At 44.3% G+C, this 27,459-nt stretch overlaps 1 protein-coding gene and 1 long non-coding RNA gene across 5 annotated transcripts in view; one reads left to right on the top strand and one right to left on the bottom strand.

Annotated features, from left to right (window-relative positions):
* The first annotated feature begins 873 nt into the window (after positions 1-873).
* On the top strand, positions 874-6,940 carry LOC140685111 (uncharacterized). Its single transcript, XR_012058322.1, has 2 exons — positions 874-4,169; positions 6,588-6,940. It is a non-coding gene; the product is annotated as an uncharacterized lncRNA (long non-coding RNA).
* Positions 6,941-16,318: 9,378 nt separating this feature from the next.
* PDGFA (platelet derived growth factor subunit A) overlaps positions 16,319-27,459 on the bottom strand; it is a 37,025-nt gene continuing 25,884 nt past the window's right edge. The window contains exons 6-7 of one of the 4 annotated variants that reach the window (XM_030284501.4): positions 26,187-26,360; positions 16,319-17,549 (exon numbers count right to left, since the gene is read on the bottom strand). In XM_030284501.4, the coding sequence (XP_030140361.1) occupies positions 26,227-26,360 (134 nt within the window). In that variant the 3' untranslated portion in view covers positions 16,319-17,549; positions 26,187-26,226. Of the gene's footprint in view, positions 17,588-17,854; positions 26,361-27,459 lie in introns of those variants that run through there. The other 3 variants (XM_030284500.4, XM_030284499.4, XM_072935815.1) reach the window with 3 other exon arrangements.

Raw genomic sequence — 27,459 nt, forward strand, 5'->3', positions numbered from 1 at the left:
GGAGAAGGAAAAGGGTGAGATCATGTAATGTAATAAAGCCTGTAAAATTAAACCACTGAGGAAGCACAAGAAGCAGCTGCAGGTTCTAGGTTGCTAGATGTTGGGGGTTTTGTTTTGGGGTTTGGTTTTTTTATTAGAACTCCATTGAACTTCTTGCTGTTCAGCATTGATTTAAAAATATGCTGTTCTTAAGTACAGGTTATGTATTTCACTCACTATGTATGGCATCTGAGAAAGACATAATGATATGTGCTTAAAGGAGTCAAAACAGTGAATCAAACATTGATACTGGAAGAATGACAGTTCTTTTTTCCACCTCTACTTTAAATGATTATTTTAAAGAAGAACACTGTGCAAATTGCAACAGCTTTAGCAAGACTCATCTACTGGGGCAAAGTCTGACTGCACAGGATTGTAAAGGATGTTTTTTAGGACCAGGGGGTAGACAGTCATTCTGTCTATAAGGCTGATACCAGTGATATTCCTACTGTGAAGAAAGTATTCAATTTTCATCATTTGCTTAAAAAAGTACCGTTTTGTTTTAACAAATGGGAACATAAATGAAGGATATTTCTGTGTGCTTCGCTTACATGAATATTTCCCAGTGTTTTTATATCTCGGTTCTCCAAGGAATAATGTTTTCAATTTCCTTCTGAAATGTAAAATAAGACCTCTGGGCTTAAGGACTCCATAAACGACAGTTCTTACTTGCTTTCTATTTAATTAGCATGAAACAGATCATGTAATCATTCAGGGATAAATCCTGACCTCTCTGGAGAGAGAGGAAAAAAAAGAATAAAGGAATTTTCTTCTTTTGTCAGTAGCAAACAAACAAATGCATAAAATACATGAGGCTGAACTGGTATTTATGGTTCTATTGAAAAGTCACACTCCAGTCAGAGGGCAGGCTGACTAGTGACAGAACTGATCAGCAATAGAAGAAAACACTTTAAATGTTGCTCCACGTGCTTTATGCCATTGCAAATCACAGAATCATTAAATGGTTTGGGTTGGAAGGGACTTGAAAGATCACCTAGTTCAATATTCCTGAAAGTAAACCAGTTTTCAACTGCTAAACCAGAGGCATTTCCTTTCCATTGTCTGCATTACCTGCATATTCCAGGTCAGCTTTTGGTTGAGAGAAGTCCACAGATGGTGAAGAACCATTATATAACAGTGTCCATAGGCAAGACAAAACCTTGGCCCAGTGCTCTCAAAACTGTCACTATTTATTGACACTTCTCACATTTTTCCACTGAGAAACCTGCCTCTGGAAAAGCAAGCTGCCATGCTAACACAGCCCATAATTGGTTAGGGATGCACAGCTGAGCCTTGGAGCTCGCAGGCTCTGGAGACCAGAGCACAGGGACCGAACCCAGGACCATTTTCCATGACAATTCTCACAGCCCAAAGCCACGTCCCCTCCTTTCCCAAGGAGACAAAAAATTTGATGGCAACAAGAGGTTTTCTTCACAGCCTGGGTTAGCCCTGAGCAGGTGGGGTGGAAAGCAGCTTTGAGGTGCTGTTGTGAGTGGAAGGGAATACTTTAAATCCCATTATTAGCCTGCCTGGGTATCTTTTTCTTTAACACTGGGCAGCCAGAGCTCTCCAGATACAGAACAGCAGGTTTAGCAGGTTGGGTTTAGCACTGACCACAAATAGGAGGCTGGTCCTCAGTCCCTGCCTTTGCAAGAGCTGCATGCTGTTTTTGGCCCAGGGATTTTGGATGTTATAACCCTGACCTGCTGTTCTCCTGACTCCAGATAGTTGTTTGTGCCCATGAAGTGCAAGGCAGGTACAGAGCCAGCCCTGTCTGCTAGCAGGCTGCATTTATTTCTCCCTGGAAATGCTTCCACAGACTGTAGATGCAGCAATAAACATCTGAAATGCCAGGAGAGATGGTCTACCAAATGCATGAGGCTAAGGACATAAATGAGTGGAACAAGCAGGTACTGGAGAAGCAAATTAGACACTTGGCTTCCTGTAGCTAATTTAAATGGGAAATGGGAGTTGTTCCAGGTATTCAGTAAACAGGCTTGCAAATTAGCTTCCCACAGTTTCCTTATGCTGCTGTACATGTATTAAAAAACACGTACTGTGGTTCATTGCTTTAACTCACTTTGTTTCCCAAATCAGTGCATTTTCCCATTATTTTTGTTTTTTAGCATGAATGTTTTCATACCTGGTTTTGAGTAAATAGAGTAGGAGATAACTGTAAGTAAGCACTGGGCTGTTAATAACCAGGTAGCCAGATTCCTTATTTGTGAAATGTTCCTTGAGCCTGGTGTTACCAGGGGATACAAAACTGCTTTTCAGTAGCTGATATCTCCCTGTATGAGAGAGAGAGGCTCAGAACAGCTTCATATCTTCTTCCCTTTTTCAATTCCATATGAATTAACTGGAGGCCAGTTCAGGAGAAACGCAGAGGGAAGGAATCTTTTTTCCAGAACCAAATCAGCTTCTGTTAATGGGGGAAAAGGGGTCTGGAAGGACACCTATTATTTAATTAGGGAGAAAAATGGTTTAAACCAACCAGTTCCTTCAGACTCCAATGTTAGCTCCTAATAGATTAGCTTCAAACCTTACCCCAAGATTAATCTATATGACAACAGATCTAACTGCCTGTACTTGCCCTCAAAACATCCTAACTCTGGCTAAAGGCAGCAGTGAAGATGGTGTTACTGAGCTCGTGACAGTCTCTGGCGAGTACATACACGTCCCACAAGCTTTTACAAACAGTCCTTTCCTGTGTGCTCCCTACCTGTACACGGGATGGAGCACAAGAGTAGGGGAGCCCCTTCTTGTCAAACTGGTCAGAGACCATTATGCTTTAGGAATATAATGACAAACTTCTAATTCCTGGCTGTTGAATCATCAGCAAAGGGGCCTACAAAGCTCAGAGCAGAGCACAAGGACACCAAAACTGCCCACAAACCATTTTCACTGGGAATATTCAGTTTGCTACATTGTCCATTTCATTTGAATGCTAAAGGCAAAAAAGAAATCAGCATTTCCACTTCTGCTCATTCCTTATATGGTGAAATGTTAGATAACTTGTGTTATTTATAACTTGCACATTTGGTATTTTTTTCATAAAGGGGGGAGGAGGAGGACATAGTGGGCAAGAAGACTCTGGATCCTTTCCTGTCTGACTGGAGAGTTAAGAATTAAACTGTGTCATAAGAGCAGTCAACTTTATGCCTATGTCTTGTAGAGGAGGAAATTTTGACCTGGACAATCACAATTGATGTAGTTTATGACTTTAAAGAAGGCTCGACACACATATCACGTACAGCATGATAAAAAGTGATGAACATCAATCCTAAAGCTTTGAGCTGTAAGGTAGCCTTTAAATGTTTGCATTTCAAAACCTCTATACTTCCCAACTCTGTAGCACTTACAATAAAATCCTGGGAATAAGGTTTTGGATTTACAGAGATGGATGTCTCATATAAGCTCCTGGCCTTCCTCCTGCCACAGCTGAGTTGCATTTTCAGTCATGATGAGCTGCCCAACACGGCTGTGCCACTGCTCATTCCCAGGTAAAGTGCTCTCCATCCCTCTTGTCATCCATCCAGCTGTGTTGTCTCATCTGGTCATTTTATTTTTCAGCAGTGTCATTGCTCTGAAGGTAAATCCTGCCAAACCCCACTGAAATGACTGTTCTCCCTCCATGGTGCTCACACCATGTGTAGTGTGGAGCCTTCCCATTCCCTGGCCCAAGTTTCACAGACATCACTCACCAACCCCTCTCCCCCATCCCAGGAGATTTATTTCAGATGTGAAGGGAAGGTCACACCGTTACCCTGCCACTTACCCCTCATCAGCATGTAGTGACATTTCTGTGCTATATTCATGAACCAGACTTATTTTCAAAACTGTCAAACAGGCAATTTTATTTCACAGAAATCACTTTTGGACAAATGACCTTTACCTGAATGTGTGTGGCAGCTCTGTCAGGCATTCTGCAGGGCTACAGCACAGGACTCTGAAGCACACAATGCTGCCCTGTGTTATCTTCCCAAAATGTCAGTTATTTTCTGCCTAGTGGCATTTAACTTGGAGGAAACCTCTTTGCATGCAGCAGTCTTTGTCCTAACTCTTCACTCAGCAATAGCAATGATATAAAGAAGATCACAGGTTATTTCTAAACCAAGCCTAAAGCAAAGGTAAGAAGGGCATGACATATGTGAATTAAGAAGCAGCCTTTAGCTGTGGTTAAAGATTGCTTGCAGATGCTGACTACTGATTTTTTTTTTTTTTTTGCCTTGCTCTGCCTCTTAAAATATTGTTTTCAATGTCCTCATTGTCTCATTAGCCTTCCCTTCCCCCTGGATCCAGCGACATGCAAAAGGAATGACGGTAGATGTTACTTTTTCCTGCTCCGTGGCAGAGAGGAGTGTAGGGTTTCAGAGATTGTAAACTATTTCTCCTGCACTGAGAGATTGACTGCATGGGTAGAGCCCATTAAATATAGCCATGCTGACAGTATTGCTTCAGAGAGTTCTGTGGGAAAAAATCTGTCTGCACTATGTTGGTACCTCCAGCCAGGCAGAGAGCTGTCTTGATAACTCATTCAGATAATGAATAAAATGTGCAATGAATTCCATGCAGGATCAGCACTCTGCTGATGTGAGAACCAGTTGCAAAATGTACAGGATCCTCCTGTGGCTGTTGTTTTAAGCTTGGCGAATACCGTGGGTTGTATATGCTAAAGTCAGGATATTATTAAAATAAACCTCTCAAAACTCCAGAGGGTTGAGATATGATGGGGCTTCCTTTGAGCTCAGGTCCCCTTATCACCCAGATATGTTGTGTGTGAGTGCAATTTATATGAAGTTCTTTAAGACCAGGGCAGCCTGTTATTTCTGCCATGTCCAGGAAAATCAGGGAAGGTATGTAGCAGTAATAAATCAATTATTTCTTGCAAATTAGACCAAGATAGCATTGCCTAACAGCAGTCTTCCAGACGGTTGGGATGAAAGGTGGATTGGGCTGGAGGGGAAGGGAGGATTTCTAGATAACCAGAATAAATGGATACAGTTTAGCAGTAGAACTGGAAAGATCCAGAGGAATGACACCTGCATATGAGGAAAGAGATATCTGGCAGCTCGGGTTATGTCACTGGGTTGGCAGAGCAGGCTGAAACAAAGACTTTTTCTTGACATCATCAAGGAGGCAAAGCCTTTTTGGTGTCGAATTAGGAGTAACCATGGGGAAAGGAAATGACAGATTTAAGTAAATGTGGCATGTTTGTACTCACCCTGTAACCTTCAAGTGACACAAGACACCTTCCAGTTCTCCCAGGAGAGATCAGTCCATTACTCTTCAGATTGGGATGTTGAAAATAACAGTAATTAGAATTTAAAAAAATTTGTTTTGATCCTGCAAGTCTTTTATCACACCTAACTGCCAGAAGCTGTAAAGTGGTCAACTGAGCAAAGAACATAATCCAAGAAACTTGATGTTAATTAGCTATAAATTGCCATTAACTCATTAATATGCATATCTTGAGATAATAAAATATAACATCTAGTACTATTAATACATTAACATTAATTATTTTAATATTAATCTGTTCCTAATCAGAGGTAAAGCCCTGAGTGCTATTGAAGAATATCTAAATGCTGGTTCCCAAGAGGGAACGAGTATGTAGAACAATCTTGCTGAACAATCTTGATTGTCAGCAAAATGGGTGATTCCATGAGTCCTTCAAGGAGACAGAGATTCAAATCCCAAAAATGTCCCTGACTGCCCAGCAGGGATGGCCAAGTGGGAGCCCAAGTAGCTGAACCCAGCCTGTGAGGCTGCTCCCTGTGGCCTTGTGACAAGCCAGACCAAACAGATAAAAAGCATTTTTGCAGGTATTTGTCAGTGAGGACCCAGAGGGTCTGATGAGGCACTGCCCAGATGCTGGGCCCACCTCTGAACATCTGGCTGGGAATAAGAGTGGCTCAGGAGTGCAGGGAAACTGATGGTGATAAACCAAGTAATCCCTGCTAAGTCTGTGTAGCAGACCAGTGTGTCTCTCCCTGCTAACTCTGAGAGGGAATTAGTCACTCAGAGGATTTGGGATGAACCTAAAGGAACAGCTTTGCACTTTGTGGGAAGCAAGAAACACTCAACATCATTTTGTGCCTACGCCTAAAATACTGGTGAAGAAGTACATGTTTTACCAGAGGCGTTTTTCCCAGTGTCTCTCAAATTGCTGCCACTTTCACAGCACTCCTAAGACAATTCCTCAGCATAATTCTTTCCCCCATGGCTGAGTTTGCTCAGGTCTAATTGCACTTGGGCAGCTGATGAGGGCACGTGGTGCACTGTGTAGCTCACACTCTGAAAGAACAGGGCAAAGACAGACCTAAGTCCCTCTACCCCATGCAGATTCTGGGCTGAACTCGAACCTACGGCAACATGGAATAGCCCCATGTTCTGCTATAAATTAGTTACAGACTCCTCACAGCTGCCTCCATGACAATCTGAAGATGAAAGTCACCTCAAGGCTCTCACCAAGCACTGGGTCTCACTCTGCATTTTGCATCAGTCCCACTGTCTTCATCAAAATGACTATTTTTCTCTTTTCAAAGACAGAAAACATCCACATCTGCTATATTTGGGTGCTGGACATCTGAAAAAAGAATCACCCGTGAAAACAGCCTGAATGAACCTGCTGAATGGCAAACCACTGCCAACAAGTCTCAATGATTTTTCTAGCAGAGATGTTTTTGCTGGTTTTGCCTCTGAGAAAAATAGAAAAGGATGGGGGAAGAGCTGGTTTCTTTTCTCATGCATGCACCCATCATCAACAGCTTTGCTAAGGCAGGAAAATTATTTCTGGGTTGTTTTTCTTGTTCTTAAAGCTTGTAAATTCAACAGAAGTATTTTGGCTGTTATTGTTGTTAATGTGAAGTAATAAATACAGAACCTCAGAGTACAGAAATTCCAGGGACAGAAGTATTTAACCCGGACACAGTGAAACAGAAACATGAATCTCTTTGAGAATGAGGCAAGGGAAAACCAAAAAGCAAAGGAAGAGGATGAGGGTTTGTTCCAAGGTCTTCTTTGTAAGTGAAGAGGGTGGGTGGTTCAAGATAAAATCAGGAGTTTGACTTCTCAGGACAGATGGATTTGAAAAAGAAGAAAAATATATATCTCCAGGCCAAACTAAAAATGGTTATCATGGTGAAGTTATGGGCTGTTTCAGGCTGCCAAGACAAATAGCTTGCATCCCAAAGCAGTAAAGGTTACATGCATGGAAAATGGAGCTATCCCTGAGGACTAGCTAATATACTACAATTATTATTATAATTTTATCAAAGAGTTTTGAGAAAACCAGGGCATGCTGAGCTACCTAGTCTGACTGCATCTGCAAGAGTCTTAACAAGAGATGGTCCAGCCTAAACTGTTTTCATCTTTTGAGCTTCATATTCTAGCTAATATCAGCTATTGCTGTTTGAGATGTGAAGGCAGTGTCACTTCAGCAATTAACCAGAGTTGTTTGAGGTTACTGATATACTGAAAATGCTTTGGATTTCAGTAAGATTGAAGTTATTTCCTAATAGGCCTCATGCCACTGCTGTAGGAGATATAACCAAGTAAAATGTAATCAGGTATGGAATTTCAGCTAAGTGCAGGTATTGCAGGGGGGAAAAGTATCCACACTTCTGACAAGGTTGTATCAATTCCACTTATCTGCTGTTCTAGTAAAACTGCCAAGGTATGCTGAAAGACACTGTGTCCAGCCTGGCACTTACTCTGATGCACTGATAATATACATTATTATGTAATTATTATAGATTTATGCTTCTTATTATATAAGAATATTGCTTCTTTTTGGAGCAACCTTCATGGTTGGAAGACAGTGTAAATTCCCCCATGTCCCATATTTCTCCAAGAAGTGTAGCTAATGGTTAGAGGAAAGGACAGGACACTGGGATCTCCCAGGCTTCTTTCCCAGCTGTGCAAACTATGAGGGTCAGCTTCTTTTCCACACAAATCAATGAAACTCTGCACTGAACTTTCCTGGGAACGCGATAAAATCCTTAATCTCCCGCTGCCTTCCTTCCCTATCCTGCAAGATATCAAGCACACCAGCCCAGCAAAGCCCTTCAGCAAATGCCTGGAGCTCTGTAGCCAAATCCAGAGCTTGTGGTGAGCAGAGCTCGGGGTGTGCTGCTGCTTCCAGAGCCAGGAATGAGTGGGGGGCGACTACATCCATCCATCCTCCAAAGGATGTTTCAAACATTAAGTAACAGGATTCCTGGAGACTGGGCACAGGATGCAACTGAGGGAGATTATCATTTCTATCCCTATTCTTAATAGCTATTAATGGAAATGGGTGATAAAGTATCTCTAGCTACACATATACAACATCTCTCTCATTCTGTCAAGGTTAGAGCATTACCCTGTAAAAAAACTGGGGTTCAGGTTGGGGAAGGGGCAAAAGAAAAAGCTGTTTGTAACACATTAAGCACAGTTTGGAAGGCTGCACTCTAATTCTCCCTGGGAAGCCAGAACCTGCCTACAGAGTGTGTTGAGTTAGTTCCTCATTCCTTCTTTGCCTTTTTTTTTTTTTTTTTTCTTAACTTCTTTTGAAATCCCGGTGTGTGGAGCATACCTTGCCCCGGGGGAAGGTATTGCTGAGCCATTACTCACACTATAAAAGGGTGCTAGCTCTCACTCCTCCCTCTCTCTGAGGCCCCGTTTTGAGGTGAGGAAAGGGCTGACTGGCCAAACCACCAGAGCCCAGCGTTAACCAGCCCCGGGGTACAGAGCAGGGGGACTTTGGGGCGCTCAGCCATGGTGCCTGGCTCTGGGGAGCTCCAGCCTGGGCTCATGGGTGGCTTCAGGAGCACAGCCTGGAGCATCTCTGGTGTATCTCCTAAAGCTGTTCTAGCCTGGAAGCTGGGTTTGGCTCAACAGCTTTCAATAGCTCCCTATGAAAGACTGATTTCTCTCTTCTGAATGAGTGGAGATTAGGAGGGAGTGGACAAAGGGGGTGTGCTCTGAAATTTAAAGGTAAAATCCCTCACTCCCAGTTCCAGTGGACTCTGCCCCTTCTCTGTTTGCTTTTCCCTCGGCATGTGCCGGCAGTTGGCCCCAGCTGAGGCTGATGTGGGGTCACATCGATGCCCAAGCCCCAGCAAGGCTCTGGAGCTTTCCCCTTCCCCTCAGCACAGCACACAGCCAGGGCTCCTCACAGGTGTCAGAAAAAAAGGAGAAATCTTTCATGGTTTATAAACTTCTCTGACTGCACAGACCCCCATGAACCTGCAGCCTTCCAGCTCCCTAACACGCCACAACCCAAGCTACATGAATGAGGAGAAAATCATCAATGTTGTTAGCAATGTACCATAAAATTCACTGATTGAATTACTGGATAAATATTTGAGTGGATCTAGCTGACAGGTATGTCATGCATGCAGCCTTAAAATAGGAAGGCAAAGGGAAATGAGGGAGAAATGAGCCAAGGAACAGGAACAGGAATGTGATTTCTGGTAACAAGGCTCATGTTCACCACTGCCTTTTTGGCAATATAGAGGATGTGTGTGGTGAAACTAAAAGCAAGGCACCATGTAAAAATAAACAGAGAGAAATTGCAGCTATGAAGAAACAGAGCATTAAGCAGCAGATCTTGGGGAATAAGGCTGGTGATCGAATTTATGAGGATTTACATCAGCTGAACCTGGCAGGTAGTTTTTAACATGCTTGCAAAAAACAGAGACAGCAATTTCCAGCAAAATCTTGGGAAGCTGGGGCGAATGTGGGCTCACTGGAGAGGCAGGATGCTCTCACCAGCCTCTGATGGTGCTGGGCTTTGCCTCCACACTGGCTCCTCCACCAGGGGCTGGCTGTTCCTTCTGCAGCCCAAGGATCTTGCATTTAATTTAAAAAGATGAAAGGAGGAGTTTGTCCTGTTGCACAAAGGCATCAGGGCAGTGTGTGGCAGCCAGCAGGGCTCTGCTGATGAGCTGTCGAGACACGCGCAGCACAACTCTGGGCAGCAGCATCAGAACAGGATTAGGCATCACCACATCCATCAGGTCAAGCCTGGGAAGGTCTCTAAGGACATATTTGTGCCATTCCAAGTAAACAGTCTGCACAGGAATTACTTTAAAACACATCTAATTCATTTTTGACCGATTTTGCAAATGTTTCCCCTTTCCTCAATGCGGCATTGACTGGCCCTGCACTCCATTTGGCAGTGGCCCGGGTGGTGTGTGCAGTCACTCTGCTCCTTGATGTTACCTCATCAAAGAGCAGCTGAAAATGATATTTCCAGCCAGACGGTTCTTGAGAGTGGCCGGTGAACTCGCTCTGCCCTGTGCCCTCCAACTGGAGATTAGAGAGGCTTCCTGTATGCCAATTCAGTGATAAATTTAGGATTGCGACATGCTAACCAAAAAAAAAAAAAACAAAAAACAAAACAAAAAAAAAAAAACCAAAAAAAAACCAAAAGAAAAAAAACACTGGTAAAATCATGACAGGCTATTTTTGGTTTCAAAAGAAACTCCTCTCGCTGGGCCTTTTTGAGCCCTCACCTCCACATACAGCTGCAGAGGAGAAGGAAAACAGGATGCAGGGTTGCAGAGCTGGAGGAATGGAGCATAAATCAAAGGAGACAAGCTGGTCCCTGTGTGGTGCCTGGGTTGGACCCCAACCTTTGGGCAAGGTGAGCATTTGTCGCTTGCTGGGGGCTCTCCCAGGAACAGCTTGGCCCAGCTGCCTGAACGTTTATCCTGGGCCATAGCCCCGTCTCACTTTTTCCTCCCACTGTGTCACCTCCTTCCCCTGTGCTGACAAGTGATTTAGACAGCCTGCCCTGCTGGCCCTGCATTTGAAATGTAAATCAAACATGGGACATAAAGCTGGGTTTCAAAGTTGACTATTAACTAGGGCGGAAGGGGTGGCGTAGCAAAAACAAACAGTTCCAAGTTCAAGTCTAAACCATGCGAGCAGGCTGGAAACCCTTCCTGCTCTCCCATCGCCAGCCAGCACGAGGGTGAGTGCTCTCCCTGGGGCAGAACGTGCTTAGGGGCTGCCTGAGCTCCTATCCCAGGTGCCTGGGCTCCAAATTCTGTCTGACAACTGGCTTCAAAGGGAGGAAGGTGCTGGGATGCCGTGGTTGGCATTGCACATCAATGTGCAGTGGTTTTAGTCACAGAATCACAGAATGCTTTGGGTCAAAAGGAACCTTTCGATGTCGCCTAGTCCAGGGCTCCTTGCAGATCCTGATGTCCTGGAAGCTTTTGACACTGAGCTCTGCAGTGGGCTGGTCCAATAGCTCACTCAGAACACTTCACCAGGCCCTGCCTTTGAAAAGCTGGTGTTTGAAAGCAGCATCTCCTCAGCTTCCTCCAGGAGAGTTAATGGCCACCTGTACCCCACATGTGGGGAACCCCTGAACCTGGAGGCACCTCTGCTGTCCTACTGCTTTCAAAACCAGCAGAAGTTTTGCCCCAAAACTATTGGAGGCCCAAAGCAAATCAGTGTGAACGTGGTTTTTAGCAAGCAGAGTGTACTTTTACTATTATAGAACGTAGTTTAATATTTATTTACCCCTTGCCTCAAATAATTCAAGTGGGTGGGACAGCAGCAGTACTTATTTCCTCTGAAATTATTTCTCCTATGACTTAGAAATTTGTCTCTGATAATTCTGTAGTGTCACCATTAAGGTCTAAGTTGGAACTCAGAGACATGAGTAACTGATAATACAGAGAGGTGTGAAGCAGTGCTGCTAAGTACACCCATCCTGGTATACAGCCATTCCCTGGGCTTGGCCTGGTCAGCATCAAATCCTGCCTGGATAGAAAGTGAGATTTCTTTGCTCTCAAGGGCAATATGGCAAGAAAGAAATCCTCACCTTTTTCTGAATTCCTTAAGGCAGTATTTGGAGTGCAAATTTTCTGCCAGTGAGAGATGGTGAGAAGAGCAGCTGTGAAAAGTGCTGATCTCCAGCAACCAGTGATGGTCCCAGTGGTGCTGGGCACCAAGCTGGCTGAGCAGGGGCCAGATCCAGCCTTCAAACACCCTGCTCTGATAGATGGGTCATGGCCCCTGGTAGACAGGATGGTGTCCTGGGTGCCAGGGAGCACCTCTGACTGTCAGCCACGGCAACCTTGGGCACATCTTTGCATCTTTCTGCCCCTCAGTGATCCTGTTTGTGGCGTGACAACACTTCATTGCTGTTGAAGACCCATTCTGGGGAGGGAAGCAGTGCTGAGGCACTGCCAAGTGACATTTCCCCATCCCAATCCTGCGTTTCTGTCCCCAGGGCTGTGCTGGCACCTCTGTGTGCACAGAAGGCTGTTCCACCCCAGGGAGCAGCTCCACCCCAGTGCTCTCTGAAGGCAGAGAGCACCAAGGGCAGTTTCACAGGAGCTGCTAACCAACATCCCTGTTAGTAACATTCCTTTGTTGATAGTTTGGACTGTTTTCAAACAGGCTTTGTCATCTCCTCCAATATGGGAAAGCATTGTGTGAAGCCATATAGGATTATAACTGTCCTAGTCTTCCTGTAAATAATGTGTCACTGCAGTGAAGGGAACTGCTCTGCTCCTCATTAGGCAGCATTGCAGAGCACATTGAAGCCAATTTACCAGAGCAGCAGTGAGGATATCATCTCACCATCTCTATTTCCATTAAACAACTGGATCTAACTCTCTTTTATTTTTAGGCTAACCATGCTGAGCTTTCAAATTGCCTTGATGATAATGTAGCTTTTAACTGATTTGTCGTGGCTGGTTGTTTTGCACATGAAAGTTGCTACTAGCTGATTAGGAGGGGGAAAAAATCCACCATTGCTCCTTCTATTGCTCAGGAAATTGCAATCCCCAATCTGCAGCTTGAAAAGCATGTTGCCATGGAAATGATGCTTATGCTGTCGTAAATAAAAGTATTCCAGGGTCACCAGGGTCTGCAGCATAAACAGGGGCACAAACACTGCCTGGAAAAGTGCCAGAGTGGTTTAAACATATAGGGAGATAATTTTAATGGTATTTTGCTTTCACTGTTATCATCAGAAGGACTGATGAAGGTTAACACATAGCTATGACCATGGCACAAAAGCGAAGCAGAAAAAGTCTTGGCTCCTGGTATTAATAAGAGTAGAGAAAACCATATCACAGCTCTCCTGACCAGTGGCTCCCAGCTCAGCCAGAGCAGTGTTCTTGTCCCCCTGCATCTCTCACATTTAGCAGCAAAATCTCATTGCATGTTCACTCCAGGGCAGTTTTATTGGATTCACGAGCACAGCACACGAGAGCTCAGGAAAACCAGCTGATCCTGTGAAATGCTGTGTCATGGACTACCTGCTGATGCAGGGAATATTCCCCCATTCTCTGGCTACAGAGAATTCTCTGTTCCCCCCTACAGCCCAGGAAAAAATGGGAAATTGGTCTTTTCCTTGGAGGGGAGACACTTTTGAGCAAGATCCCAGCTGAGGGAAGGAGCCCATGTGCCTTTCACTGCTCCTGTGCCAGGGCAGTGGGAAACAGCTCCCTGCAGGACCAAGAGCCAGCATGGACACAGGTCCAAAGGAGAAATCCAGAGGCCAGCAACACAGAGGGTTCGGGATGTGTTGGTTCTTGTGAGTGTTCATGAGGAAAGCAGGCAGTTACTGTTTCTGGTGGGCTCTTAACTGTTCAATGGACTGCTCAATGGCATTAAATGGGCCATACCCTGAAGCTGCCTTGGGCAGTATCAGATCAAGGATACACGCTTTTCTCTCTGTGTTTTTAATACCCACACAAGCATTTTGAGCACAGGCAGTCACTTTAAATAAAACTACAAGAGATTGCAAATGCCACAGCTTGCTTATTTACTTACTGTCTCTTAGTCTGCCCAAAATGTGGAAATAATGTTTCCAGAGATGCTCAAATTCATGTGCCTGTTGAGAATCCTGGCTTCTGTCCTGGATGATATTGCATATTCAGGGGATGATTCACTCACTCCTGAGAGGGAGGAAGGACTGTACCAGCTGTACCACCTCTCTGTGGCTGACTGACAGCCTGGTGATGTTTCCACAAGGAAGCCTCATGCCTCCAGGTTAAGCCAGCAATTATGGAACAAACACAAGAGAAGTGAAATGGAGAGATGAATCACTGAGAGACCAAACAAAAGAGAACTGGAAAGGTGATGCCAAAGCCAGAATCACAAAACAAAAACAAAATCTTCATTTGTCTCAGCCCAAAATGTCTAGAGTGGATTCTGCATTTCTTTTTTGTGTAAATCAACAATGTACTTTGCCATCTGCAAGGGAGGATTTGGGAAGGACCAGCTCAGTTTTTAGGGCTTTCTCATCTCTCTCCTGTGAGAGGCTGGTAAAACCTACAACCAGCAGCCCTGTGTTAAAACCAAGCAAGACCCAACCCTAACACTCTTGACTGCTCCATAAACTGACTCAAAAGTCCAAGAAATAAGTTTTCCCTTTTTGTACTCCAGTTCTTAGAAAAGCTTTTATCCCTGTTGGGACAGGAACTGTGTGGGATACGGGGCTGATACCATGTGCATTACACACCTCACCATGGATTTATCACAGAAGGGCTGGCCAGGGCTTTGAAGGCAGCTGACAGCTCCCAGCTGGCCAGGAACTCACTCGTGTGGCCTCTGCAGCTTCCTAATGGGAACAGGGTGGAAAACCTGGGCTCAAAGGTTGCCCAGAATGACTAAGAGGGGAAAAATCCCTCCTGCCACTCCTGTGCTAATCAAAGGGGTGTGGAGAAGAAGTTTCAATTCCTCACTGCCAAAGAGGAAAAGATAAATATATATGTATATATATAGAAATTACACAGCCAATTCCTGTATTAAGGAAGAAGCCTTCATGCTATTAGAATCAGTCTTGAAATAACCTTGCTGGTGGTGTAGGGAAGCTGAGCCAGATAGTTCAAGCTCCCTTGAAATGTCTTTCAAACACATCTAATCTGTTTACTCCCAGGTTTTACTGCTGGTGGTACCTGGGACTTCGCCTCTGAGATTTCCTACAGTTTGTGATCCCGGCAGGTCGAAGTTCCCAAAGGTGGGGAGAAGAAGCAATCCCTTCGCTGCCTGTGCGAAAGGTGTGTGCCTTGGGGCTACTAATTTAGAACCTATGAATCAGGAATAAGTCACATAAAAGCTGTCCAGCACTGGTGTTTACAGAGCACCTCCTCTGAGCAGACAAAGGCGTGTGTCAACAGGGAAAGTGCCGTGGAGTTTGCGTGGCTCGGCGTATTTAAACAGCTTTTGCAGAGATGTGAACATGGTGCCAGGGAAGCAGGAGCCTGCACAGATAGAGGTGCCCTCCTGCTCTGTACAATGGGAAAATGGAGCTGCCCCAGCACTACCCGCTTTTTGTTTTTATTTTGCAGCTTAAAAATAGGCAGAAAAGGCAGTTCTTCCAGAGGCTGATTAATGGCCTTTCTGCACAAACTGCATTTTGCACATATTTAAAAATCTTGAGCTAGATAACTCTTTGACCTAAAATATATGTTCCCTTTTTTTTCCTGATAGTGTCCAACATTTGTACATTTTCATACCTTATTTTTGAAGCAAGATTTTTCTAACATGAAGAACAAAGTGGCCAGGCTGTGGCTCTGGATGTGTGTGCACCCGCTGCACCTGTGTGGCTAGTGGCTGCTCTGAGACATCACTAGTGCAGCTCTGGGGCTCACCAACACATCTCAGACCACCAGGAGAGACATCCCAGTCTGGCACCAAGAGGCCCAGGAAATGTGCCCCGTTCCCATGGGGTGTGCCCCCCGGGGTGATCAATGTCATGCCCTGCCTGTGAAACATTCCCCAAATTTTCTCTTCCCCAGAGCTCTGTGTGTGTGATGTGAGACCAGGTTATATTAAGCCCATTGCTGAAAGGACCAGGGACGATGGCTCCCATGGGCACATGGCAACTATGCTACAGAAAGAGTGAAAAATTCAGGGAATAAGTGGCACTGTAATCCATCTTACCGACCCGGAATAGATGTATCCATGTCCTGATCTCTATAAACACACCCTTTTCTCCATATGGGTGGGTATATATTTATATGCACCAGCCTCAAAATACCAGTAAGTTTTTTATTAGCCCCATTTGCAGATGGGGTGATGATGACAGACAAAGTGCTTTGATCCCTCTAGGCCGCTCCTCCTTGGGAGGGGAGAGCTGAAGTCTTCTCTCCCCAAAAGAGGTAAGAGAGGGAGGGGAGTTCTCCCAAAACCCCAAGAAGCTCCTTGGTGTGGAGATCTTGCTCAGCTCTCACTTGGAATCATGCTGGCAAATAAACATGAAAGTGAAATCAGCATTGTGAGATAGTTATGCAAGAGCGGGCGGATCCCAGGACTCAGCCATTGTTCCAAAAGTTTAATTAACATTATGAAAGCTGATTAAAGGAAAATCTTTAACCTCCAGGGAAATCCCATTTTCCCTCACTTCCCATACTGCTGTAATTTTCACAATGTAAGAAGGAAAGTGTTATTTCAAGGCATGATTCATATCAGCTACAACCTGATCTTTGCCACAGTCATGTCCTGCATCTTAAATAATCGCCAGCAGTGACACCAGACGGGGACACTTCTGAGACAGCATTTTTCCCCCTCTATCCCATGACCTGAATTGCCATCATAATTTCTAGACTTTGTGTCATCCTGGCATGATGACAAGTGTTCACCCACGCTCCAGAACTAAAAGTTGGTTTCACAAGCACAGTGATACCTACCCAGACACAGCATCTCAGATACAAAGTGCGAGTGACACGCCACAGCATGGTAACAGCAGGGGCTGTTTGCTCTGGTCACCACAGCAAATTCCTTTGAAGGCAGGAGTGTGGAGCACCATCTCCAGTGACTCCCACCTAACCTTGAGGCAACCACTTACCCCTTCTGCTCCTTTTGAATTGGGGGCAAAGGCAGTGTTATCTCTCAGGGCACTGCAAACTCATGAATATAACCAGGCACTGGAGGTGTTTCGGTGGAAATTGCTGCTGTAAATTATGTTAGTGGAGAGATTTGCTTTCAGCTGCAGTGGGTCTGTGAGCAAGCACAGCCCCTCAGTATTTAGCTGTGTATGGGTGGCACATTGCCTCTCTGCTCTTCCAGGACTATTTTAATTATATGGCATGGTCCATAAGAGACCTAATCCCAGGATCTAATCCTGGAAGCAACAGACAGCTGCCTGTCTGCCCTGTGTACTCAGAGAAGTGCCCTTGGGGCTGCAGTGAGGGTGATGCAGACCATGGGACAGGAGGACAAGCGCTCACCCCACACACAGAGCAGGCACCTGCCCAGGGACAGCCCTGGTCACCCCCTGGACAGGGCATCACCACCTTGACCTCTCTGGCATGTGAGTGGCACTGGGCAGACCCCACAGCCCTGGGTCCTCCCCTGGTTAACAAGAATCTGGGTGGATACTGCATCTCCAGACCTTCAAATCTAATTAAGAACACACACGGCTCCAGTCCTTTCCGGGCATCAGGCTTATATAAATACATACACATATAAATACATGGTACAAATACAGCCTCTGGCAGCAGGAACAGTCTCGTACTCAGATCTTCAACAGTTCTTTCCATCTGTAGATCCTGCAGGTCAAAGACATTGCAGAGCTTCAGGAACCATTCTGAAAAGGGGAAAGATTATTTTTTCCCACTGTTATGTACATTTACGTGATGCAAAATCTATTTTAATCATGATACAACAGGGTCATCCTCACTACTCTGACTCTGAAGAACAGGCACCACTTTTGTGCACACAGAGACATTAGTAAAGCAGAAGCTCTATTTGTAGGGTGAAATTTCTCCTTCAAAAAGCACTAGAGGTAAACCAAATTCACACTGTGAATACCAAGTGATTGAAATTCTGACTCAATAAAAGGCAGACAGCTGTGTTTTCTGATAAAAAATGTGCCTTTATTTTTTAACTTTTCTTTTCATTACCTGGATTCTGTGTTTGTCAGAGCAACAAAAACAAAACATAGTTTCTTTGATACGCGGCAAATCTGCAAACAATCCTGCAAATAGCACAACACAAAAACTCCCACAAAAAGGGAAAGCTATAAAATTTGAGAGGCGACGAGGCTTTCAGAAGTGCCAGTTTCCCAGTGCAATGGCTGGAAGGGTGGCCTGGCCTGGCGGCAGTTCAATCATTTTGTAACGAAGGACAAATACTTTCAACATCCTGAGAAAGAGGGCGGGGGGACGGGGGCACGACTCCCTTGCTTTCCCTCCTCCTGCTATTCTTTCTCCTCCCTCCCCCCACCCCTTGGATTTTCAATAGCTCTTTAGTGTTTCCATCAAAGGCTTTTACCATTCATCCTCCCTTCTGGTGCCTGCCTTCCACCTGTCTATCCATCACAGCCCTAACCCAGGTCCCTTTTTTTCCCCCCCTTTGCTATTTTTCACGCGGTGGGATTTGTTTATAAGCTTCTGTATTACCTAAACTGCAGGGGAAGAGGCTGCTGGGAGGAAAGTGAGAAAGCAGGATTAAGTAGGAATAATTCAGCTCCATTGCATTTCCATCTGAACGGTCATAAAATGTGCAAATCCTGTTCCTGGGAATTTCGTGTCAGAGGCCTTCCCTGCCACTGCCCTTCCCAAAGCCCTTCTCTCTCTTTCCCTCTCATGGAAAAACAAGTGTTGGGAAGGATGACTGTAACGCCACAGACCCCAAAAGCCATGACGTGTGTGCCAGCAGGGAGGAGGCTCCCACCAGCACGTGTGCAGGGAGACACTCCAGATGTGCCCATAAACTGCAGACAGTGGGCTGGGAGGCTGCAGGGATTGAATCCAGCAGGACAACAGGAGTGAGCAGGGAAAGGCTGCTGAATATCACAGTTCCCAACACCCCCAGCTAATTAATGAGCCTGGGCAAAACACAAAAATAACCTCCCAGGCTTGTTGGCTCTGTAAGTAAATTGTACAGAAATACGAGATTCAGACCCCAGCAGCTTGAAGAGTTTCTACTCTTTCATTTTTAGCTCATTGCCACCACAAGGCACCAAAATAGGCACAGGCCAGCTTTCCAGACCCCAGAGACCCACCAACATTGACCTGTCAGCAAACTGTGACACACAGGAAGGGCCACTGCTCTGTACAGGTCAATGGAGACTTGTCACTTATTCAAGCAGAAGTCACTGCGACCCCTGGGCTACCTGAACAAACACTCTCAGAAGAGCAAGTAATGCTAAAAAAGGAGGTGGCATCTAATCTGTCCCCAACCCTAGCGAGCCCACAAACCTCTTCTTGGTGGAACTTCATGCCATATCTGCTGGACCCGGCAACAGCTAGCAGCTATCTTCCACTTACAAACACATCCCAGAGATGCTGCGGATCACCCAGCAGGTAGCACATGTCAAAGTAAGTTCCTTTGATTGACAGTTATTTATTATTTTTAAATAAAATGAGAATAGATTGAATGGGTTGCTCAGCAGCAGCTCAGCTCTTTGTTCGGCAACTTCTTGGACAACACAAAATAAATTTGTATGACAACACAAAATAAATTTCACTTGCTTGCAGTAGCAGTTGGCTATAAATTCAGTCCATCGATGATTTATAGCTCTAGCAGCAGTGGGATATATGAAATGAGAAGCCCTTTCATCCTTAAACTGCTCTGCAGTCTGGTAGGGATGATGAAAGCCATTGTTCCTAAGGCCAGAGGAGAGCAGGAGTTCACTCAGCTGTGGTAGGAGGAGGTGTGCAAATTGAGTCCAAAGGTGAGAGGAGGCCCAGAGACAGAGCAGCCCTTGGTTTCGAAGAGCAGCCAGAAAGAAATCCTTAATGATGCTCAGCTGTGCTTCGCAGGCTGGAGGGGAGCAGTGTTTCCATCAACTAAATGATCTCAACTCTTTGGCTTCCCTGAGGGCACTGCACCAGGACAGACTGGGATCACTCACCAGAGTCACTCTCAGATGTTTGTGCTCTTCCCACCCACCAGCAGCCCCAAACCTGAGCATGTCTTTGGCACAGCGGGTGGGATTCTTAATCCTGAAGAGGGCCAGCCCCAAGCAAAGATTAGCAGAAGATTCTGTTTTCATTAAAATCCAACCTACCATCACCATCCTGATGGTTTGGTTTAAAATGCACATGTCCAGCTCTTGTAGCAGCTCTGCTTCTGCAGAGAAAGGGCAGTTCAGCAACCTGCCTCTTCACTTTCTAATGTCTCTCTTTTCATCAACAAGTAACTAAGACAGACACACTGAGGAATGTTAAATGCACCTCCTCCTGGAGAATTTTGCCAGCAAGATCAATGGAATTGGGATTTTGCCTTTATTATGTTTCTTTTGACTGTGGAACTGGTCTGATTTTCCTCCCAGAGAATTTTTTTTTTTTAAGAAACCCCACAAAACAACAAAACAGGAGAAGACATACAAATAAACATTAATACGTACAAGAAAAATACAAAACTTAGCACCATGCACTCCCCTCATTATTAGACAAAGGTTGGGAAGGGTTCAGAAGTGTAAAACGCTCATGTGAATTATGAGATTACTGCTCAGTTTTCTTTCAAGTCGTGGGCTGGAAACAGATGGTGGCTGTAGCATTTATGACGGCACAACATGTTACTGCAAGCCTAGCCATCTCTTTCTCTCTCCTCTCAAAAATGCAGCTGCAAGGAAAGTTGTGGAAAATCACATTAATAGTCTCTTCCACCACACAGTTTTCCAGCCCTTCATCCCTGGCCAGCACATGGACAGAGCCATCTTGTATGCCAGCAAGAATACTCTCCTAATCCCTGTCCTGAATAGTTACCACTGACTGGCTTATTTAACAGCTAGTTAAAATGTGAGGTTTGTTAGCATTGTAAAAAAGCCTCCAGAAAGCAGGTCCTTAAGGTCAGGGCAGATGCCATGTGATCCCAAGGGCTCCCTAAGGGAAACTCTCAGAAAGAAGCCATCAGAGAGTCTTTTAGCTGTTTATTATTTAAACATTCAGTTCAGACCAAGCAGGTTGATTTATAAAGAAGCAGAAAGACAGATATAACAATTTCAAAAGCATCTTTGTAACTCAGGAGTCCAAATTTCACTTCCAAGCAAGAGTAGAAGCTTTCACAAGGGCAAAGGCCTCTGGATTTTCAGTCAGACAGTCTTCCAGTGACCACAGGCTTAGAAGGATCTGGGGCCCTGAAGATACAAAGAGCAACTAACCCCATATTTAAATATCTTGCCTGTACACAAGAAAGAAATGTCCATGTGCTTCAGTCCTGATGGAAATCCCTTGCTGCCTTAAATATGTTCATACCTGGACTTGAACACTTGATCTGAGCCTGGGGCATAAACCCTCCACTCTCAAGGCACTGCAGAGGTGCTGACACCAGAGAACTCTTCAAACAGTACAAAACTGTTACCTGATACCTAGGATTTCTGTGTGCTTTACAAATGTGAAGCAATCCTGTATCACATTGTTTCTAAGAGCATTAAGTCTCTGGGATTCCAAAATCAGGATTTTAGAATTACTTATTCACTGGAGTTAATTAAGACTCTGTTAAATAATAATTTTTCCTGACAAGTGTCACTGGTGTATTGGAGTATCCATGTTGCTATTTTCACTTTCTGGCCTCACTACCTGGTTGGGAACATCAGCACCAACATTATGTGTTCATCCTTAGCCGCTCCAGTGTGTTCCTGCCATGCTTCCTGCACGCAGCTACACACAGGGCAGCATTTCTGCCCTCTGGGGTGTAGAACAGGGCAACGGAAAGCAAAATAGACTTTTACCATCCCCTTTATCACTTTTCACAGCTAGACCAGGAAGTTGCTACAGAAATTCAATAGTGTACGCACTAGAAACTCCAAACAGCCTTTTGCCAGAGCTAGACTCTCTCCAGGTGATATGACCATACATATCCACTGCATATCTGTCATAATTGAAAAAGCCCTCAGACCTTTTCTCTAAGATAGGGAAGGTGCCATTTCATTTTTCTTTTGGAAACCTCCTCCTGCAGAATTCATTAGTATCCTATGCAACAATGTACTTCCTGTAAGTACTGAAATATAAAGTGTATTAGAAGTTTCCACTTCTGTTTTTATCTTTTCCTGATCTAGCCTGAAAATTCTTTTGAAGTTCCTCAAAGTGTTCTTCATATATGCTTGTTTTAGGAAATACCAGCTCACTAATGGCAAACTTCTCCTTAATTAAGTGAGATAAAGGAATCAAGATGATATGATCTGCTTAATTCCCCACCTTTTTAAAGTCCCATTTTAAGATTTTTTTTCCCCACTTGCCTTTGAAAAGAAACATGCTGAAGAAACTAAGGAAGGGGAAGGCCCAGAGAGGGCAAGCTTAGCTCTGGGCTCTCCAGTGTAGCTGAGCTTACTGGTAGAAAACCACTGAATATTAAAGCTCTCCCTCATTCCTATGGAATGGTTTATTGAAAGGTTTCAGACCCTTCTGAAACTCGCATCTCTCTAGACAATGCTTAAGAGGAAAAGACTAAACTGCACTGTGTAAGCACAGGAGCTCCTCAGGGCCTCAGCTCAGCAAGTCAACTCAGATCATGCCTACCCTTAAGCACAAGTAACTTCAAAGAAACATCTCCCACACCTCAAGTTCAGCTTTACACTGTCTCCCTTGATGAAACGCAACTTAGGGTATGCAGGGAGCTAATGGGAAACATTTGCACTCACTAAGCCCAGCTGCAAGATCCCAAAACACGTTATCCATGTTACCTACGCAGGCATGGCCCAAACACTCTGGATGGGCCAGAGGTTCTTCACAACAAATGGGTACAAGCTGTTAGGCAAGCTCTTCTGAAGCACCTCTACAAGAAACGTATCCCAGAAGAGTTAAATTTGGATGTAAAAGCAGTATTTGGGGCAATCAGTGAAGTACACAAACTGAGCATTAACCTGCTCGACTCCTACTCGGCCTGTTGAAGAAACCAATCTGGGATAAATTGCTTCTGTCACTTGCGCTGTGGAAATCCCTTGCAGTAAAGGGGAATTCAAATCGTGGGCAGGTTTCTGAGTAGCTCCCTGGCTCCAAGGAGACCTCTGAGCAGAATGCTTTACAGTGGGTGATTTTGGGCCAAGAAATGTCCTCATTTCCAAGTGTGTGAGCACAGAGCCCTCAGCCCTCACCCACACTGGAATGCTGGAGTATCTCTCCTCCCTCTCTGCCTCCTCCTCTGGCCCCACGCTGACTCCAACAACAGCTGAGCAGGGCCCAGAGGTGAAATCTGGCTTTTTGAAACTTCCCTGGTCATCAGGTTAAACCAGCACCACCTTTATACAGAAAATGCACGTAAAGCCAAAGTGCTAAGGAAAGGTGAAGCGTGGCTGGAGTCAAGGGGGCTCCCCATCTGAAATGTCTGAAACCTAAGGTTTGAGAGCTGCTGCCCAGAGATGGAAGGCAGAAGTCACAGGGACATTGTTGTGTCAAAATTAGTCTCTCTTCAGAACAAAGACAGAGATGTTCTGAAGCCAACAAAGGTTTATTGAAAGTTATGTAAAAATTAATTAAAAGTGGATGCCCAAATTCCTTAGACTGCTGAAAAAAATCCAGCTTGGGATGTCCAGCAAGTCTGGAGGGGTCCTTCATACTCCACTGAGGTCTAAAAGTTTGAGTTCATCCCCAAAGGGAGCTGAGGCCACACAGCACTTCACCCACAGGCCCTCTGTGAACAGAGTCTTTCTTGTGGTCAAAGGGGGACTGTCTTGAATTTATGTCTTACTTCTCCCCTTGTGAGCAAACAAAACAATTTCTATGAGTAATTCTACCCACTAATTGCCAAGGAAAAGTCTGGTAAGAAATGCTCTGCATTTTTGACAGGTCAGAGGCTTCCCTAAACAAAGTTGCTGTTTTATGTTTTCTATCAGCACATGTTCACATCCGGGGTCCTCGGTGAATTCCAGCGTGGATCAGTCTCTGTGGGAAATTGCTTTTCCCTATTTTCTTGTTCTAACTGCTCCAGGAAATGAGTCTATTTTTACAACAACACTAAACAGCAAAATATGAAACCATTATCTGCTGTGTGGCAAGGGTTTCAGGTCAGTTCTCAGGTAACTGTCACCTCCAGAGAAGTCAATGGAGTTGCATCTCTTCATGCAAGGCAGAGACCTGACCAATTATGTAATTGGTTGATCAGTTACCAGAACACAGAGCTCCCACAGGCCTAAGGAGTGTCTTGTTTTCATGCGTCTCAAAGTTCATCCAAGCCCTGATGCATTGATAAGTGAAGTATTCCAGTATTATGGTCTGTAAAGATGATAATTAACTGCTGAAAGATTTAAGCATGTGCCTTCTCTACGAACATATACTTTGTCACTGAATGATCCTTATAAGTAATATCTCTTCTGGATCCTTTTTTCACTGCCAAATTAAACCAGGGTGGGATTTTCAGATGTGTTTAAAATGCTTTTGTCCTACTTATCTGTGACTACTTTCAAGAATAAAGATGTTTTCAAAGTCCCTGGGGATTTCAAGCACTGTGGGCTCAACTACATCTCTGTGTGCTTCTGCTTTTTGCACGCCTGATTTAACAACTACTCTGAATTCAAAGCTGGACAGTAAACCCAGTTGCCTTCATTATGCAAGATCAAAGATAGTACATAGAGGCCAAAACACCAGATCTGATCTGAAGATGAGTGTGTAACACTTGTTACAAACTCGGTTCCTTATTTACTGGTTTCAGGGATTACTCCAGCCTTCACATGTGAACTTATTTTCTCTTGAGTAAACAAGTGTGCCTTTCTTTGTGTATTTTATCTAAGAATTTGGGAGACATCTGGCATGCACAAGTATCAGTCCAAACCAATTCTTGAGTTGCTCAAGCCTCAAACCAAGTCAGATTTGGTGGCCTGCTAGTAAAACATATAAATTATTTGAATCCTCTCTATGGGAAGAAGTAACCCTGGAAAAATGTGACATGAAATCTTCAAGTGACAGAAATTCTGTCACCAGGATGCTCCCAGAATTTCATCCAATGATTATGAACTAGACAATGAGTTAGCACTTTCTTACCTTTGGGCTGGGGAAGAGGTACTCATGACTTTCCACCTAATTGGAAAGCTCACCAAACATTACTCGAGACCAGCATACAGAAAACAAACTTAGAGACAATATCTAAGGAAAACAGAACCTAACCTATGACTTGTTCTTTGATTTACAACTGTGATTGTGGGCCCCACCTCACAGTCATATGCCATGGTAATAGGCAGCAGTTCAACAAGAACCAGTCCTAACTTTTCACATGTTGTACTGATTCTGAACTACTTCAGCACATACTTTAGCCTGATGCAGCAGGTAATTAGAATGACTAAAGGGACAGGTGGCATGCCACAACTGAAAAAAGAGCAATCGAGCCTTTGGTCTTGTTTATCCCACCTTTCTAATTTTTTTTTTTTTTAAACCAAAAGTTGCTGGATTTCTCATGAAATTTGCTCTCAATAATTTCCCCATTCTCAAATTTGTCTGTTATCAGCGTAACTATGAGTCTTCAAACTATATCCTGAGGTACCCAAACAGATCTGAAATGGGCTCACTGGCATTAGTGACTGCAGTCCTGAATCCACCCATGCCAAGAAAATATTTTCCCCAAAAAGAACAAAAATGTAATTCAAAATGGCAACCTCCATGGGAGCAGGAGTGGCACCCTCCCAGCTGTTTTCCTAGTTGTATATAGAAGTTTTGTTACTTCATCTTTGGGGTTGTTTACTAAATACTTCAACACTCTGAGAGCACAAAGACCCCCAACCCACAACTGGGATCCTGTGTCAGGAAGGCACACATTAATTAAAAAATAAAGCATCAGCTCTGCTCCATTTGCCTGAGGTCAATGGGATGTTTGTCCAAACCTAGGAGCATGCTCAGGCACCAGTTTGAAGACGAGCAAACACAGGCATCTCTTAAAGTGTTTTTCCATGTTAGAGCCTGGGAAAAAAAATTCAGATTGAGCCCATGATAAAAACAGCTCCCCGTGGAAATGTTACCCACACCATAAAAGGAAGGAATTACACTGAACTGAAGGAGAATGAAAATTGTCTACTGAATTTTTGTAAATTCCCATAAAATCTGAGTCTTGTTCTACGTGCATAATTTTGACTGTAAGTCATGAAAGGCTGACTCCTAAGAGAAGCAGGAAATGACTGGCTCATGATAGGATAAAAGGCTGCATAATTGCATGGGCAGAAAGATGGATTTTCATCAATCACTACATTCTCTGACAATATGGCAGTGGCTTTTGATCATGTATCCAATGCACAGTAATTAGGCAAAATGACTTACCCTCAATCTTTTCAGTATTTAGCTCTAAGGGTGCAAGGATTCATTCTTGGAAAGGGAAGATGGTCGTGTGATTTAGGGCACTGGATGAGCACTCAGATCTGAGTCCTCTCCCTGGTTCTGCCACAGCCTTGCTGTATGACCTTGCACAGGCTTTTCTCCATGCCTCGGTCTCGCCTAAAATGGGATAACAATAGTTCTTTATTTCAGAGGACACAGGAATACAAACCAGCTCAAGGCTGTGCCACAGAGATGCTACAGCAAAGAGCAGCACAGAAAAGCTCACACATGGAATAATGCCTTGCTAATAAAATGTGGGAACACAGACAGTAATTAAATTGAGTAATAAACACAAAACATAGGCTGATTTTTGAGGAATGCAACACTGATAGGCTTTGTACCTGGAATTAAAGGAAATTTAAATGGGATTCATATGAGTTGACCTGACTCTGAGATCTGGTAGCAGTACAAACTGTGTATTAGAAACACCAAGGAAATTACTTCATTCAAAACCTCTGCGTGGTGTGTGTTTTAGAGCAACCATGATTTCCAGCCCAAGTGAGGGTCAGATAACTATCCAGAACATTTTCAAAGCCGTAGGAGGGGCCTACAAACATGATTTCCTTTGATTTACAATAAAATATGAGCATGCAAATCTGAGGTAGTTTTGAAACTTCAAAAAAAAATCTGACACATTCAAATTAAAACATAAACGGGGCTACTGATCCTACTTAAATTGTCAGATGTCTGGAACAGCTTCAATGCCACTATTCCAGAATCACACTGCTGCTGGAATTGGACAGCACTTTAGCAAAGAGTCTTCAGCAATATTTTCCAAACGCAAAGATGAATCTTTTTCACAAAAGCATTTATTTGCCTTTCATATCGGGGGTCAGTTATGGGCCTGTGGGTCTGGGAGAGAGGATCTCAGGGTACATGCCTAGATAAACCAACTGGTTGGGAGACCAACAGATCAAAGGCTGTTCTGGCAGGCAGGAGGAGAGAAAACAGATACAAGACAATCTTAGGAAGGGAAAATAATTTCTGAGAGGCAGACACAAGAGGGATGGGAAAGTCAGGCAGAGAATAGCTGGAAAACAGCCCACAGAAAGGCAACATGGACCTAAGGAGGACGAGTGGAATGTTGAAGCCCTTTGGAAGGAGGATGCTGTTTCAAGTAAGAGTAAAAAGCCTAAACCCAAAGTGCTGGAGCTACCTGGGAACCTGGGAGAGGAGCAACTGCCTGCAGTCACCGTGCACTGCTTAACAAAGCAGA

The sequence above is a fragment of the Taeniopygia guttata genome, chromosome 14 (genome assembly GCF_048771995.1).
Source record: "Taeniopygia guttata chromosome 14, bTaeGut7.mat, whole genome shotgun sequence".
Taxonomy (NCBI): domain Eukaryota; kingdom Metazoa; phylum Chordata; class Aves; order Passeriformes; family Estrildidae; genus Taeniopygia; species Taeniopygia guttata.